At 48.5% G+C, this 16,532-nt stretch overlaps 1 protein-coding gene across 1 annotated transcript in view; it reads right to left on the reverse strand.

Moving 5' to 3' along the window:
• The window catches only part of Fat2 (FAT atypical cadherin 2), an 86,008-nt gene that overhangs the window by 47,987 nt on the left and 21,489 nt on the right, over positions 1-16,532 (reverse strand). Inside the window, exons 2-4 of the mRNA XM_021178298.2 lie at positions 15,588-15,793; positions 10,056-13,326; positions 4,957-5,271 (exon numbers count right to left, since the gene is read on the reverse strand). Coding sequence (XP_021033957.1) covers positions 4,957-5,271; positions 10,056-13,314 — 3,574 coding nt within the window. The 5' untranslated portion in view covers positions 13,315-13,326; positions 15,588-15,793. The remainder of the gene's footprint in view (positions 1-4,956; positions 5,272-10,055; positions 13,327-15,587; positions 15,794-16,532) is intronic.

A 16,532-nucleotide genomic window follows, 5' to 3' on the forward strand; every position in this document is an offset into this window, starting at 1 on the left:
TATATATATATATATATATATATATATATATATATATATATATATACACACACACACACACTTTTAGAGCTCTGGAGAAAGGGAAGGGATGCTGAAGAGGTGGGAGAGATGGACAGAAAATGGACTAACTGAAGTTCCCTTGTAAGTCCATTCTCACATGAGGCATGAGTGATGGACCCAAAACTCAGCACACAAGATCAGCAGTTTGCCCAGCCAGGTGCCAGCTTCAGCCTCTTGAGTGCTGCGATTCCTGGTATACAACCATCATGCTCAGCATTATTTTGTCTCTGTCTTTGGACTTGCTCTTCCCACCTCCTCCCTGACCCCTCAGGGATCCATGCTCCTGAAAATGCTGCTCTGTGACCTCCTGAGTTGCCACTCCCTTGACTACCTTCAAGTCTCTCTTTGACATCCGTGTCTGGATTCCCAAGGAATGCTCATGATGGTGAGCGATGACTGAGTTCCTTCAAAGGGCTGGTGAACCCCCACATAAGGATGGGAAACACCCACTGAGCTTGTGTGGTGTAAGTCCCTACCTGTCCCAGCCCCAGGTGCACCCTGTTGATTTAACTATTATCCTTTTTCTCCTCCAGACTAAGTTTTCCCATCACCCCAGCTCAGGGACAGTCTTCCCTCTCCCTCTGCCCCCAGACAGGTTATCAACAGCTGTTAAGTCTCCTCTGAGGGGTTTCTGATCCTTCACTCCTTGATCCACCGAAGCCTAGGGCTCTCCCCCAACGAATTATTCATTCAAATGTCCCCACTCCTCTATCCTTCAGCATCACAGAGCCAATGTTGCTGACCCCTTATGTGCCAGGCTTTCTTCTAAGTTCTTTCTATAGCTATAGCACTCCATACTAATTCAGTCAGGACCCATAGCCATCTAGGAAGCAGTTGGTATGGTTGTATTTTACTTGTGGAAACGTAAGTACAAGCCAGTGTTTAGCATGGGTATTACCTTCAAAAGTTCATGTGTTGTAACTATTATCCCCAGATTATTGTTCATCTACTTTGGCTTTTTGAGACAAGACTCTTTATGTATGTAACCCACACTGTCCTGGTACTGACTCATTCACTCTGTAGCTGAGTCTGCCCTTGTACTCTGGTCTTCCTGCCTGAGACTATAGGTACGTGACACCATACCTGGGTCTGTCCATAGCTGAATGGGATTTGTAGATGGACTCTCAGGAGGTAATTAGGGTCAGATGAAATCATGAGAGTAGAGTCCCCATGAATGTATTAATGGCTTTATAGCAAGAGAAGACCTAACACACTCACTCTATACTTCACCATGCTAATCTGCACCATGGTGCCCGCACAAGGGGCCAGTGCCATGCTCTTAGACATCTCATCCACCAGAACCACAAGCTAAATAATCCTGTGTTCCTTATCAATTACCCAGCCCGAGGTACTCAATTAGAGCAGCATGCAATGGACTAAGAGAGGGGCCCAGAAACTTTCTCAAGACCCCACCAGTTATAAATGGTGGGAACGGGCTATCTCCAAACCATGGCTTCTATCCACAATGAGAGCCTCATCACCACCACCACCCCACTTGGAGGTTCTCAGAACACCCTCTCTGTCTTTGTCCCCTCCTAGACTGCTGCATATCACCTCCCCTGCCCCGCGTAGTCCTCTGCAGTTTGGCCACAGCCAGCAGCTTTTTCCCTGCTCTGAGCAGCCACAGTGCCTACCTACTGCATGTACTCTTTCTGCTGTTCCTACAGTATCTACCCCCAAACATTCATGATCCTCGTGAGCCTGCTTCCTGAGACCAAGAAGCAGGTCTTATTTCTCTTTACATCTCTCCACAGCACAAGGCTCTAAGGCCTCTCAGGGGAGACCTCTTTAAGCATTTGCTGGGTACATGCCTGGGTTATCCACAAGGACTCATTCATCCATTTAACAATTGCTTAGGGAGCTTGTACTGTTCTCTGTGGCACTGCCAGGTACTGAAGATGCTCTGGCTGGCAAAAGCAGTTAACTTCCCTTTTTAGGGACCTGTGGAAGGCCAGTGGTGATGGAGTAGCAGAACAATTACTTGAATGAGTACCGTGGGCTGAGTGGTATATTAGCGGTACCAGCGTGTTTGTTATGATATTAGGGACCATCTGGCTGGTCTCTGTGAGAGAACAGAGGCCACACAGACAAAAAGAGAGTGGAAGTCTGACATGTAGCCAGCCAAGCTTTTAATCACAGAACTAGGGAGACAGAGCAGGCAGTTCTCTGTGAGTTCAAGGTCAGCCTATTCTACTTAGCAAGTTCTAGGCCAGCCAGGACTACATAGTAAGAGAGCAGGGAGAGACTCCCGTAGTATGCCGCAAAACCCATGTTAAGAGTTTCTATGGTCCGAAGCAGCTGTGAACAAAAATTCCTGAAGAAACAATATCTAGACATCATCATCAATAACAACGATAACATCTCCTGGAAGGAGTGTGTGTCTGCAGAGACTGGCCAAATAATTGGAATTTCAGTCCTATGGGGAGACTGGAACTTTGTAGGTTCAGAGGCTTATCACTTTATCCTGGGCTAATTGAGCCTTCTGGAACAGCCATTCCCTGGCCCACTCTGTATCTGAACTAATACCTCATCGTAATAAATAAAAATGTCTTAGAAGCTGTTAACTTAGCAGCACACTAGCTTCCACCAGTCCAGGAGTGAAGAATGTCATCAGATAGCATCTTGGGTCTATAAAAAAGCTTCCCCATTTTGATGTATCTGCCTCTCTGGTATCCCCGCCAATATATTTTAAAGCTGGCTAGATTTATGACTTTCTTTGTTCTGTAAAACTATAAAACCCTGTGAAACTGCACCCACTTTGAATGTGGAATTTGATCGGGGTAACCTAAATCTGTGTTCCCAGGCTACAGTCACACACGATGTCTCCAGAGTCAACTCTCTCTTATTCCCTTTAAGAGGAGACCTGTGGTTTTAATGTTGACACAGCCCTGTTGGAGCCAAAAGAGGTCTGGTGGGAGAGATACAGCAAAGCCAGAGAGGTCAGGAGGCCCATTAAGGTACCAGCTTGTGGGACACAGGGGACCCTTGCTTTACCTGGAGGACACAGAGAAACCTGCCAGGCTTCTGTAGTGGGGATGTGCAATGGTAAGGTGGCTTCCATGAGGAAGGTGGGTTGGGGGCTGGTGGTGGATGTGATTCCCCGCTAGTCAGTCACGATTTCTTCTGTCTGGCTGCAGGAAATCTGGGAGGAGCCTGCCTGCAAGGGCATCAGGCCAGGCCTGCTGCCAGAGGACTGTTGACAGTAAATAGAAGAGGGATTGGGAGAAGCCTAGGCGTTAATGCCTTAGGTGAGGGACACATCTCCTCACTCTTCTGGAAAGAGGAGTGGGGCATAGGGGTGTGGGTGTGGTACCTTGGGGATGTGGGGTGAGCCTGAGGGGAGAACCCGCTTGGACCTGTTTTCTAAAAGAAAAGTTCCCTCAGTTCAGAGAGAAGAGGATGTGTCTATAGCCTGAGGTCAAAGGTTAACAGAAAAGGCTCTCACCAAAATCTTCAGTATCAAAGACACGAGCATCCTTTACCTACTCTTTGCCCCACTTCTCTCTGGGGCTCCTGGGAAAGCCCACAAGCACCTTCTCTTCCCCCCTCCACAGTCTGTCCTTTTACAGCAAGAGTGCATTGTGGTGGGAGAGATTGGGCCACAGGAAAGGTCATCCTTCCTTCCAGGAGGCCTGTAGCCTCTGTCAGACTCCAGCGGGAACAAGAATGTCAGGTGCCATAACTGGAGGAGGCAGGCTGGGACTAAGGCAACAGGGGTCGGGGAGGGGACTGTGGGACCAAAGAATGTCCGTGGGATCTGCTCAGTGAGCTGCTGTCAGCCTCTGGTCTACTGTGTCCCTCAGAGAATGTGGGGGAAGTGTGGTCAGAGCATGCCGTTTCTGAAGAACATTCGGAGATCTGGAATGTTCTCTGGAATTTGCCAGAGTGGACTACACGTTGGCAAATTTGTGCTTTAAGTTTCTAAGTAGAGTCAGATATCTTTGGGGGGGGGGTCTCCACAGTTGGCTGCTGTAACGGGGTGACCTGTTTGGCCTTCTAACCACCCTTGGCCTGTGAGAAGGCTGATAGGACATGAGTGAGATGACAGTCGTTAGTGTTTCATGGACAGGTTTGAGGCTTGTCTGCAATAGGGACTGTCCTAGTGAGCTTTGCTTGTTGACTGGACACAGCCTAGAGTCATCTGAAAGAAAAGCCTCAATTGAGGAATCGCTTAGATCAAATTGACCTGTGTGCATGTCTGCGGAGAATCGGCTTGATAGTTCATTGACGCAGCTCACTGTGGCTAGCACCATTTTCTGGGAAAGTGATCCTGGGCTGCGTAAGAAAGCTAGGTATGCATGAGCCCGTGAATAAGGCAGAGAACCAGCCTGAAGACTGTTCCTTCATGGCTCCTGCCTTAAGTTCTTACCCTGACTTCCCTCAATGACAGAGTGTGACCCGGAAGTCTAAACCAATAAAGTATATTTATTGAATAAACCCTTTCTCCCATAAGTTGCTCCTGATCAGAGTGGTTTTTACTACAGCAACACAGATAAAGTAGAACAAAGGCCAATGATGGTTCTGGCCATGGCTGTGACTAGGGAGAAAGGTCAGTTTGAGAGCATCCAAGGGCCTGAACTAATTTTAGCTTGACCTCTGGGACATGTGTTGGACTCCAAGACAAGAAAGATTTTAACATAGTCTCCTTAGGTGGAGATGGGCGTTGGTGAAATGTATCTTAACTTTGGCACCCAACAGAATGCCATGCTTGCATTGCTAAAACATACATTTCTAGAGTCTGCCCTCTGAATATGGATTAGATAGGTCTAGTATAGGGGCCTGAGAATTAGAATTTCTGACCTGTTTGCAGGTGGCCCTGATGCCACCTCAGGAACACTCCAAGAAACTGCCTTGTAGATCTATATATCCCTGTCCCTCCAGCTTTCTGGGCCTCACCTGTGAATGGATGAACGATGAAATGTCCCATGTGGTTCCCACTGGTGAGGTTGAAGGTCAGCTTCCCTTGAGAGCTGAAGTCTGGGTCCCAGGCCTCCAGCTGAAGCACAGAGGTACCCAAGGGGGCATCTTCCTGGACAGAGGGGTAGAACACAGGTCTAGACATGGAGGGAATGTTGTCATTGATGTCTATAACCTCAATGTAGACTTCAGTGACAGCAGAGAGGGGAACGGAGCCTCTGTCCACAGCTAACACCGTCAACCAGTAGTAGGGTGTGAATTCTCGGTCCAGAGGTGCCAGAGTCTCGAGCATTCCTGGGGACAGCAAGTGATCAAACTCAATATACTGAGATCTCAGAGAGACTTTAGAAACCACTCTACCCAGGGCTGGGGAGATGACTCAGTGAAGTGTCTGCTGCATAAGGACCTGATCTCCAGCCCCTACATAAAAACTGGATATGGTACCATGTACCCATGATTCCCGGCACTAGGGAGGAGGAGTGGCAGAGACAGAAGAGTCTGTGGAGCTTGTTGGCTGCCAGTCTAGCTGCAGCAGTGAGCTCTGGGTTCTATAATGACTGTCTCAAACAATAAAGTGGAGATCAATAGAGGATGAAGCCTAATTTATCAACCGCTGGCTTTGATGTGTCTGCCCACATGTCTATGGACACACTCACACATGTCTGTCCAGTACACACACACATGAATGCATATATAGATATACATATGCACAGATTCTCTCTCTCTCTCTCTCTCTCTCTCTCTCTCTCTCTCTCTCTCTGCACGAACATATAAATAAAGAAAAAGAAAAAGCTCACCTCACCCAACATCTACTGATCTGTATATGGACAGAACGTTGACAGAAAGTTCAGGGAAAGAGGGCAGGGCTGTCAGTATGAGGTGGGAGATGCTAAGGTGGATGTCCATTTAGTAGAACCTCTCAGCCTTTCTCTGCTAAAACAGGCCCTCACTTCTGACATACAGACATATACAAGGCTACCAAGAGACAGTAGAAGTTTATCAGATTCCACCAGTTCTTTCAACCCAAATGCCAGCTAGTCCCTTCACATCTGTAAGTGAGATGTCCTATAGTGACCTTGACCTGATTCCACTAGTCCTTAAATCCTGACAGATTTTCAGATTGCTCGTTAGGGGTTTGAGGAATACATTTCTGTTCCCTACTTTGTCACTTCTTGGTCCTAGGGGCTTAGCTGCATTTTTTTTTTGGTCCATTTACTCTACACACTGCCTATAAGGGCCAGCTCTGATCTAGAGCATGAGGTTCTAACAGTGCCACAGCCCATCTATCCCTTAAGTTCTCACTGGTCACTCTCAGCTGATGGGGTCTGCATGAGGGAGCAGGGTCTAGATTCACAATCAGAGCACAGCAGGCCAGAAGTAACAAATGGGGAAACTGAGGCCCAGAGAGGAAGCATAAATTTGGTCATGATTATATAGTAAGAGGAAGAGCTGGGGCTAAGCATAATGCATGCCTTTCATCTCAGCACACAGGAGGCAGAGGCAGGGGAATCTCTGTGAGACTGAGGCCAGCCTGGTCTGCAGAGTGAGTTCCAGGCCAGCCAGAGCTACACTGAAGCCCTGGAGAGAGGAAGAGGAGAAGGGTGAGGGGAGGAGGAAGAGGAGCAGGAGAAGCAGGAGGAGGAGGAAACAGAGATTAAGAGAGCTGGATCTAGAGTCTACTAAGTGGAATACTCTACCCACCACACTCCTCTGCTCTTCACCCTGGAAACAAACTACAACTTCACACCTCAAGATATTATGACAGAACCACAGCAATAAAACAATATGGTATTGGCACAAAAGCAGACATATAGAGCAAAGAAACAAAAACCAGAGACCCAAACGTGAGTACGTGCAACCGGTTATTTAATATTTCATGAAAATGCCATTAACATATGCTAGAGAAAAGAAACCATCCTCCACAAATAGCTCTGGAAAAACTGGGGATCCACATGCAGAAGAATGAGCTCATACCAGTCTCTACTACATTGCCCCCAAACTAATTCCAGACTAACCAAAGACATAAGTTTGAAAGCCGAAATACTGAACCTGTCAGAAGAAAGTGCAGGCAGTGCCTGTGTGATCCAGGTGGAAGAAAGGACTTCCTGCATCAAACTCGACTTCCATGAGTTACAGCCAACAACTGACAAATAGGACTTCATAATTCCAAAGCTTTTGCACAGCTACAGAACTTCCCAACCCGCTGAAGAGGAAACCCATAGAACGAGAGGGAATTTTTGCCAGCTATATGTCTGAAAGAGGATTAATATCCAGACTATACAACAAACTCACAAAACAAACAAACAAATAAACAAACAAACTAAAAACAACCAAACTTTAAAAAAAAAACCCTAACAACTCATTCAAAAATGGGTCTGGACACTGAGCAGAGAGTTTTCAAAAGAAGGGAAAAAAAGAAACATCTAAAAAAAATTATTTTCATCATCTCCAGAAATTAGGGAAATACACAACACAACTTTTGCATTTTCATCTAACATCGGCCAGAATGACAAAGATCAACTGGAAGTGCTGGCAGCAAATGTTGGGGGGGGGGGGGATTCGGGGATTGCAAACTGGCACAGCCACTATGGAAATTAGTGTAGCGAATTCTCCAAAAGCTCAAGTAAATGGACTCTTTGACTCTGATGTATGGCTCCCACCATATGCCCAAGGGACACCACACCCTACTTCACAGACTCTCGCTCTGCCATGTTCATTGCTGCTATATGCACAATAGCTAGGAAATTGAAACAACCGACATGTCCTGCAACTGACGAGGTTATGGAGAAAATGTGCTTCATATATACAATGGGATACTGTTCATCTCTAAAGAAGAAATGAAATCATGAGCTTTGCAGGTACACTGATGGAATTAGGAAAAACCATATTGATGGTTTTTGCTAGGTCTGGATTCCTCCAAGAAAGACCCAGAAAGACAAATGGTGCAGTCTCTCTTATCGAAGGCTCCAAGCTCCTAACCTTCATTCGTGAGTACATAGCCCGTAGTAACCACAGAAACCAGGAAAATGAAACTGCATCGTTGCCAGGATGTGGGGTTTGGGGAGCAATGTAGTGAGGGAGAGCAGTGTACACAGGATCTGATCCCAGAGATGGGAAAGGAGAGCATCTCTGAGGAGGGAGAGAGTAAAATACAGAGGCAGGTGGGAGGAAGGCAAAGAGGAATAGCAGGGTACAAGTGATCTGCTGAAATGGAAAAAGCAGAGGGTCTGTTAGGGAAAGAGGATGGAGATTAATCCAGAAGAAAGGGACGTGCAGAAAGTAACAAATGAGTATGTCTTAAAAAGCTGTAAGAAATCACACCATTAACTGTTTACTGAAAAACAAACAAAAACCTCAAACACCTATAATACATATAATTCAGTGTGTAATGAACCTTTGCCATCTGGACCGATCGGGATTCCTCCAAGAGCCAAAGACCAACGAAACAAAACCCCCAACACCAGACATAAGAAGCCTTCTTTTGAATTGCTGGCCAGGGTTGTTCAAGAGACTCTCAGAACACACAGCTTATCGCTGTTGCCCTTGGAAAGTACCAGAGGTGAAAGGTAAGTCTTTATTACTGAAGACACCATGTTCTTCCAAAACAGGGCCCAGAGAGCCCTGAACTGGAACCAACTTGAAAGCCTCCTCCCTGAGAGGACTAGCTTTCATGGCACCAGGAAGCACCATGCAAGCATCCAAAGGAGGGAGGTGACCAACAGTCCTACCCAGCTGTGATGCCCACGAACCACAGCAACAAACACCATGGCACAATAACCCTAGTAGTGGCAAGTATACCTTGGTGGTAACTAAAAGCTCTCTAATTGGACTTAAGACCTGCTCAGCAAGAGGGAGGCCATGATTGATCCTGGAAACCTCGCTGACTACTCAGTGCTAATGATGAAATCATAGATACTGGAGAAGAATCTACAACCACTAATTTACTAAACCGGCATAATCCCCAACAACAATCTATGCATTTATCCCTTTTCCCACAGATACGTCTTCCTCCCTCGTCAAAATGCAGAGCTGTGGAGCCCAGTCACCACAGATACATCTACAAGACACTCCTGCACCTAAGGCTCAGGGGACTTTGTAGAAGATTGTGTAGAAAGACTGTGAGAGGCAGAAAGTCAGGGAGTTTGCTCTGAGATTGTGTTTCCTAGTAATCAGAAGCTACACCCATGGAGTCTCACCGACATGACCGCCCAAATGTAAGCTGAACAAGGAGGACACCAGTGAACATATGTGCCAAACTGGGTGGAGAGAAGGCCACAAGACTTCTACACACGGATCTATAGGCAGCTAAGGAAGCCTGGGAGTGCTCTGCCTTCCCCCAGAGAAAAGCAGACCAACTGATTGTCCAGTGCCAAACGGTCAGCCCTGAAAACATACACATACATGCAGGTAGCATTATATGTGTGGATAGGTTATATTTAGGAATATACATGTATGTACATATACATATATGCATGCAATAGCAATTAGTAAAGAAACAAAAAGAGGCCACAGCTTTAAGGAGAGCAAGGAGGCGTATATGGGAGAGTTTAGAGGAAGAAGAGGAAAGGAGAAATGTATTAAATTGTAGTCTCAAAGATAAAAAGAAGAGGCTGGAGGGAGGACTCCGCAGTTAAGAGCACTGGCTGCTCTTCCAGAGGTCCTGAGTTCAATTCCCAGCAACCACATGGTGGCTCACAACCATCTGTAACGGGATCTGATGCCCTCTTCTGGTATGTCTGAAAACAGCTACAGTGTGTTCACACAAATAAAATAGGTAAATCTTTTAAAAAAAAAAAAAAGTTTAAAACAAGGAAAAAGTGTATAGCTCTCATGTATCACTTTCATAAATGGGATATGTGTGTGTGTGTGTGTGTGTGTGTGTGTCTATTCTACACATATAGTATGAATTTTACACATGCATTTATATGGGCGTGAGTCTACAAAAGTCTGCCGTAAAATTCCTCATAAAGACAGACTTAAAATACAAGGAGCAGAAGGGTGAATCTCCACTTGTCCCTGTGCTTCGCTCATCCTACTGTCCTCCAGGCCCTGCCTTTCCATGTACCTCACCCCAGTACCTGTGTCTTGGTTGATGCTGAAGGCTTCCAGGCCAGTGCCAGCCCGTAGGAAGTACTGGAGCTCTCCATCCAAGCCACTGTCATCATCCTGAGCTGTGACTACCATCACCTGGGTCCCTGCAGGGCTGTTCTCCTGCACCCGGCCCTGGTATACAAAGGATGAAAAGTGGGGAGAGTGGAGATTCTCATTTACATCCATGACTAACACTTCTACGTGGCAGAGGGTCCTGCGGGCTAGAGGCCTCCCACTGTCACTGGCCCAAAAGCTCAGATTGTAACCATCCCGCCTCTCAAAGTCCAACTCTTTTTCCAGACTCAGAGCGCCAGTCATCGGGTCCACCCGGAAGGTTCCATGGACATCATCCACCAAGATATATTTCACTTCACCTGCAGGGCCCAGGTCAGGGTCAGAGGCATCTAGGAATGTCAAGACTGTCCCAAGGGGCATGTCCTCTGGCACCTTCAGGCTACTGTGCTCTGTGATACACTGGGGAGGGTTGTCATTGATATCCTTCAATGTTACTATCACGTCGGTGACAGAGAAGAGCTGGTGGCCCTTCGTGGGCTGGTCCCTGGCCTCTGCCTTGAGTATGTACTGAGGCTCTGATTCCCTGTCAAGCTGTCCTGTTACAACCAACTCCCCAGTGAGTGGATGGAGAGAGAACTTCTCTGTAGGGGTCAGTAGGGTGTAGCGAACCCTCCCGTTGTCCTCTGAGTCGGCGTCCCTTGTCTTCAGCTCTGCAACAGTGGTTCCAACTTCAGTGTCCTCAGAAATGGTGAGCTGGTATCCACCTGGAGGAAACCTGGGTGGGTTATCATTCCAGTCTTTCACAGTCACTGTCAACAACTTCCAGGAGGACTTCGGAGGAGTGCCCAGGTCATACACGGTCACATTGAGGACATAGAAGCTGGTGGTCTCATAATCCAAGGCTGCTGCCACCGTGAGCAGCCCAGTCTCCAGCTCAATGTCAAAACAACCTTCCTCATTGCCATCTGCGATCACATAAACCAGTCTTCCATGAAAGCCAGGATCTGGATCAGTGGCTGCCAGGTGGGCCAAGGGGGTGTTGATGGGAACCTGCTCCAGAATGTCAATGGACTGGGGGAAGTGGTCCTCAAACTGGGGAGCATGATTGTTGCTCTGATAGTTGCCAAGGGAGGTGAAGTCTTCTTCACCCAACTCTTGGCCCTGAAGCCCAGCAGACTGGAGGATGGTCTTTGTGATATGGGTCAGCACTCCTGTTTTATCACACTGTACCGGGACCTCGGAGCGAGGGTCTTTCACCACAGTAACTTTCAGAGTTGTGGGGGAGGCATAGTTCTTTCCATCAGAGGCTGTAATCTTCAGAGAATAGACGGTGGGCCGAACAGCAGTGAGATTCATGAAAGAGCGTTTGAGAGATATCACTCCCGAGAAATGGTTGAGATGGAAATAGTCTTGTTCGTTGCCAGACACGATTTCATATTTTAGGTTCTGAAGTTCATCCATGTCTATTGCAGACACAGCCATTATCGATTTCCCAACCTGCGCATCTTGACGGAGAGACACAGTGCAGTTGACTTCCTCAAACATAGGCTGGTTGTCATTCAAATTCTTGAGCCTCAGAGAGACGGACACCTCCTTCTCCTGGCGAAAAGGGGACCCCCAGTCTGACGCTCGGACCCGGAAGGTATAAATTCTCTTCATGAGTTCATAGTCCATGGGTTTGGTGGTGGAGATGACCCCCAGGTAAGGGTCAATGGAGAATGGCACAGCTTTGGGGCCAGCAATGGAATAGGTGATGTGTCCATTGTCCCCGTGGTCCTGGTCTGTGGCTGTCACAGTCAAAACACTGGTACCAGGAGGGATGTTCTCATCCAAGGTACCTTCGTAGGATGATCTGTTAAAGACTGGGGCGTGGTTGTTACAGTCCACGATATCAATGATCACGGTGGTGGTGGCCTGACCCAGGGAAGTTTTAACATGGAGCTGGTACTGGTTTTGCTCATGGAAGTCCACAGGCTTCGTGGTGGTGATCAGGCCTGTGCGAGCATTCAACTTGAACACTGTGCTGCCTGAGGATGGCTTTAGAGCATAACGCAAAGTGGGGAGAGCTGTGGTGACCCTCACCAATGCCACGCGGCTTCCAGGAGGAGAAAATTCGCTGAGCTTTACTCTGTAAACGGCTTTCTCGAATCTGAGGTTGGCTAGCGTGTATGGTGGGAGATGGAAAGCCCTGATGACCGAGCGGGATGGAAATCTGCTCCTACTGTGGGTCTGGAGACTGATGTTGAAGCCATGAAGGTGTTCCGCCCAGTTAATGTCCCTGACTGCCACCAAATTGAACTCATTGCCTTGGGCGTAGGACTTGAAGACTTTGAAGTACTTTCCAGGGTCACCACCAACCACCTCCAGGGAATCTACTTCAGCTCCTGATCCATTTGTATCCACTGTGACAGTGGCATAGATGTCACCTTCATCACCCTCTGGTGGATTCAGGACCACTAAGGTGATAACTGGGGGTTTCCTGTGTACAGGCTCCACATAAATTACCAACGGAGCCAAGTTGCCAAACCCATTGCCCTCTGAGATTTTTCTCATGCGATCCACAGCCAGCACCTGGAGCTCATACTTCCCTCGCCATGTGACATTCAGTTTCCCAGCCACAGTGACCACCCCACTGGTGGGATGGATGGCAAACACCTCTGACCTGGCATTAAAGGCGTAATAGAACTCGGCATTCTGGCCCAGATCGGCATCTGTGGCAGTGACTTTGCAGATGGGGCTTTTAAGGGGCCTGTCCTCGGAGATGGTGAATCTGTAGGAAGGTGGGGAAAAGAGCGGCTTCAGGTCATTCTGGTCCAGGATGTGGACCACCACTTGGGTTAGCGCTTCAAACTCCAGACTCTTGTCTGAGGCTTGCACGACGAGCGTGTAGCTGTCTCGCACCTCCCTGTTGAGAAGTGCCGTGTTGCTGCTCTTGGTCCTTATTCTCAGAAAGCAGAAGTTGCCCACCACGTGCTCCTCAGTCTTAAATACTCCAGCCGCATCTCCGGAGATGATCCGGTACTTCACCACCCAGTGGGGCTCTGCCAGATACATGCCCATCTTCACCGGGCTCTCCACATAGGTCTTGGGGGCAGAGTTTTCATAAATGGTGGCATTGTACAGGGAGTGCGTGAAGCGCCAAGTCAGGGGGGTGATGGTTTCTTCTAGGGGCTTCTCACAGGCTGCACGGTGGAGCAATACCATGGCTAGACCCAGCAGGACAAGCGTCATGGTGAAAAGCTCCTGGGAAAGAAGAGGGAAAGGGTTCAGGTCAGAGAGGAGACAGCGCCCATCATCACGCTTCTTTCTCTTTTGAAAGCATATATTAACTGTACTTAATGACTGGTTTAATACATTTTTCACACATGAATATAATGTATGTGATGATCTTCACCCTTGTTACCCTCTTTTATTCCTCCTCCCATTCCCCCAGATCCAGATCCCCCTTCCTCAATAGCACAATGAAGGAAGAAGAATAAAAAGCACAGTTAACCTGCTCTCCACCCGTTGCTGCAGGCAGAGGCTCCGTCTGACTTACGCCGCGCGTCTGAACACAGACAGCTGGAAATATTCTCTCAGCGGCATCCCGTGCATACATCCTAGTTTTGATTGGCTCCTCCCACCAACCCCCCAGAAACCTTTGTGGCTACCTTGAGAAGGTAAGATTGTTCCACCTCTTAGCCAAGGACACAAGCTTAGCAGTTTCTCCATGTAAGACCCCTCCACTGGTGCTGAGCCAGGGCCGGAATGAACTGTATCTGTTCACACGGAGACTATACAGACAAGCAATGTCATCAGGATCCCAGATCTGGCACCAGGCTACCTGGATCTCAGCCTCCGCTCTCCGTTTAACCCTCCAGCAAGTCCCTGACCTCTGTGAACCTGGATTCCTTATTCCATAACATAGGGATAAAATAGTATCTAGGTGATGCTGGTGAAGATGTCTCCGTGGTTACGAGTACATACTGCTCTTCCAGAGGACCAGAGTTCGCCTCCCAGTGCCCACATCAGGCAGTTCACAATTACAGCTAACTCCAGCTCCGGGGAATCTGACACCTTCTTTTGGCCTCTTGCAGGCACCCACACTCACTTATACAAGCCCACACATTGGCACATACATACACATATGATTTAAAATAATATGATATATATGGTTGTGTAGTATTTAGGGTTGAAGATATGGTTAAATCAATAGAGTTGCTTGATGTCTGTAATCTCAGCGCATAGGAGACAGAGGAACGGGGACCAGAAGTTCAAGGTCATTCTTATTTACATATCAAGTTTGAGGCCAGGCTAGGCAACATGAGACCCTATCTTTAAAAAAAAAAGTGTGGTTGACTATCTTATAGCAGTGTTGTGTAAATTAAAGGGGGAAACGCAGGCAAGGGATCTAACAGAGATCTATATGAGGTATGTCTTAACAAGAGTAGCCATTATTAAGAATGGGAAGGATGAGTTCAAAGCCTTGTACCTACCAGGAGACAGACCGGGACCTGGATGGAGCTTCTGTAGTCGCTGGCTAGGCTGCTTCCCCTGTCTCAGGCTTAGCGACACCTAGCTCACCCCTACTCACTGTGAACAGGCCTTAACTCCAGATAGGAACCTCCTAGACTCAGGGAAATGTCACAGCCAAAAATGGACCTCAAAGGGGCTCTGTACTCGTGTGCAAACGGGCAAAGAGTCCCATTCTGGAGATACGGCTTTTGCCAGCTCATATGGTGGGTGGCTAGGTCTGAACTGGTCCAAGGAACTGGTTCTCCTTGAACTAACCTCCTGACTCTTTGGTCCTCTCTACTCCCTTGCTGTATCCCATAGAGCTGAGCCTGCTCCAGAGACCCGCAGGTAGAAGCCGACTGGGGAGCCTAGTGAGAGGGCTAAAGCCCAGTCTGCCCCTGGGAACCCCATTCCCAGGAACACCCTGGCTGTGGGCCATGTGTGGAGCATTCCTGGGTAAGACGGGACAGACTCGTTTTTCTGGTTATCTTGCTCTTCAAAGACACCGAAGAGTTAAATTTCCAGGCCAAGGGGGAACGGGGCGCCACCTCTTCTCAGAGTCCCCAGTGAGCAGGGCACAGGGTTCCCTGTCAGCCTGCAGGAAATGTTTCAAGATGGGAGGCAGCAACGGAAAAGCCCACCTGACCCGGGTTCTGAAAGCCTGGGACAGAAAAGAGGCAGGGTCTAGCCCACCCTTCAACACCACAGTCTGCCGCTTAAGACCGTGTTGGGGCGCCTGGAGTTAACCTCTGCAAAAGGATACAGGACAGAGGCAGACACCACACTTGGAGACCCCCAAATCAGCGTTTCTCACCCTCGTGCCCACCCCTCACCCCAGCCCCTACCGCCCCCATTCTTACCTTACTGCAACACGTTCTTACCTTACTGTCCGCCCTGCAGCACATGCAGAAGCCATCCAGGGACCCCGCCCCCGGACCCTCAAGCAGCCCCAGCTCTCACTAGATTGTGTGCTCACTGAAGTTGAAATCCCGGGAGGAAAGAGCACTTACCCCAATCAAGGATCCTCAGCTCCAGGGAGCCAGGCGCTTGCAGCCCGCCCTAGCTGCTCTGCTTGCCCCGCTGTGTAGGGCGCTTCCTGTTCCCCTGGGTCAGCACCAGCAATGGGCAGGTCCCAACAAGAGCAGGCTCAGCCGGCATAGGCGCCAAGCCGACCCGTTAAGATGCACTGTAGGGATGAGGTGGCCACAGGGTCTCCCTGGGGGATGAGAAGCAGAGAGAGAACACCCTGGGGTGGTAGCTTGATGTATGTACTCCCATGCAAAGTATAGGACTGACAGACAGCCACAGTGGGCAGGCAACCTATGGAGGGACGGCACTGTGCCTACACGTGGCTGTTTCCTGGCACCTAGTGCCAACAGGTGAGCATGCTCTCAGGGTACAGAGGCACCCAGGCCTCCCTGTCTTACCCTCTGAACCTCCCATACCCAGGAGCACTACATGAGACTCCTTGTAAAAATGCACAGCAGTTCATATCTTCATATCATACCAGTGAAAATTTTTCTAAGTTTCCCATAGTTCTTAGATTAGGATCTTATCACCTTAGGATGGTGTAAAGGGTCCCGGAACCACCTGGTGATGTCGTCACACCATTCCCCAAGCTACTGATATACTGGCGTTTGCCTTTTCCCTCTGTAAACACATTCGGGGGATGGGGGGAGCTGCCCCAAGATGGTTGATTTTGTGGCTTCCTCCACTTAAGCGTCTCTCCCAAGACCCTGCTTTTCTTCTCATGGTGCCTCCTGACCCCCATTTGAAGCACCCTCTTCCCCCCAATACCATCTGTGTCATTTCAGGGTCTTTAGCATCACCCTGTTTATCCAGTGGCAGTCCTCCCCCACTGAACATCGGACTCCACGAAGAGCTCCTTACTAGTAATGGGAACTCCACTGGGTGGGGGGTTGGGGGGGTCAATACTGCGTCCACACCCAGCTCGA

The sequence above is a fragment of the Mus caroli genome, chromosome 11, assembly GCF_900094665.2.
Source record: "Mus caroli chromosome 11, CAROLI_EIJ_v1.1, whole genome shotgun sequence".
Classification (NCBI taxonomy): domain Eukaryota; kingdom Metazoa; phylum Chordata; class Mammalia; order Rodentia; family Muridae; genus Mus; species Mus caroli.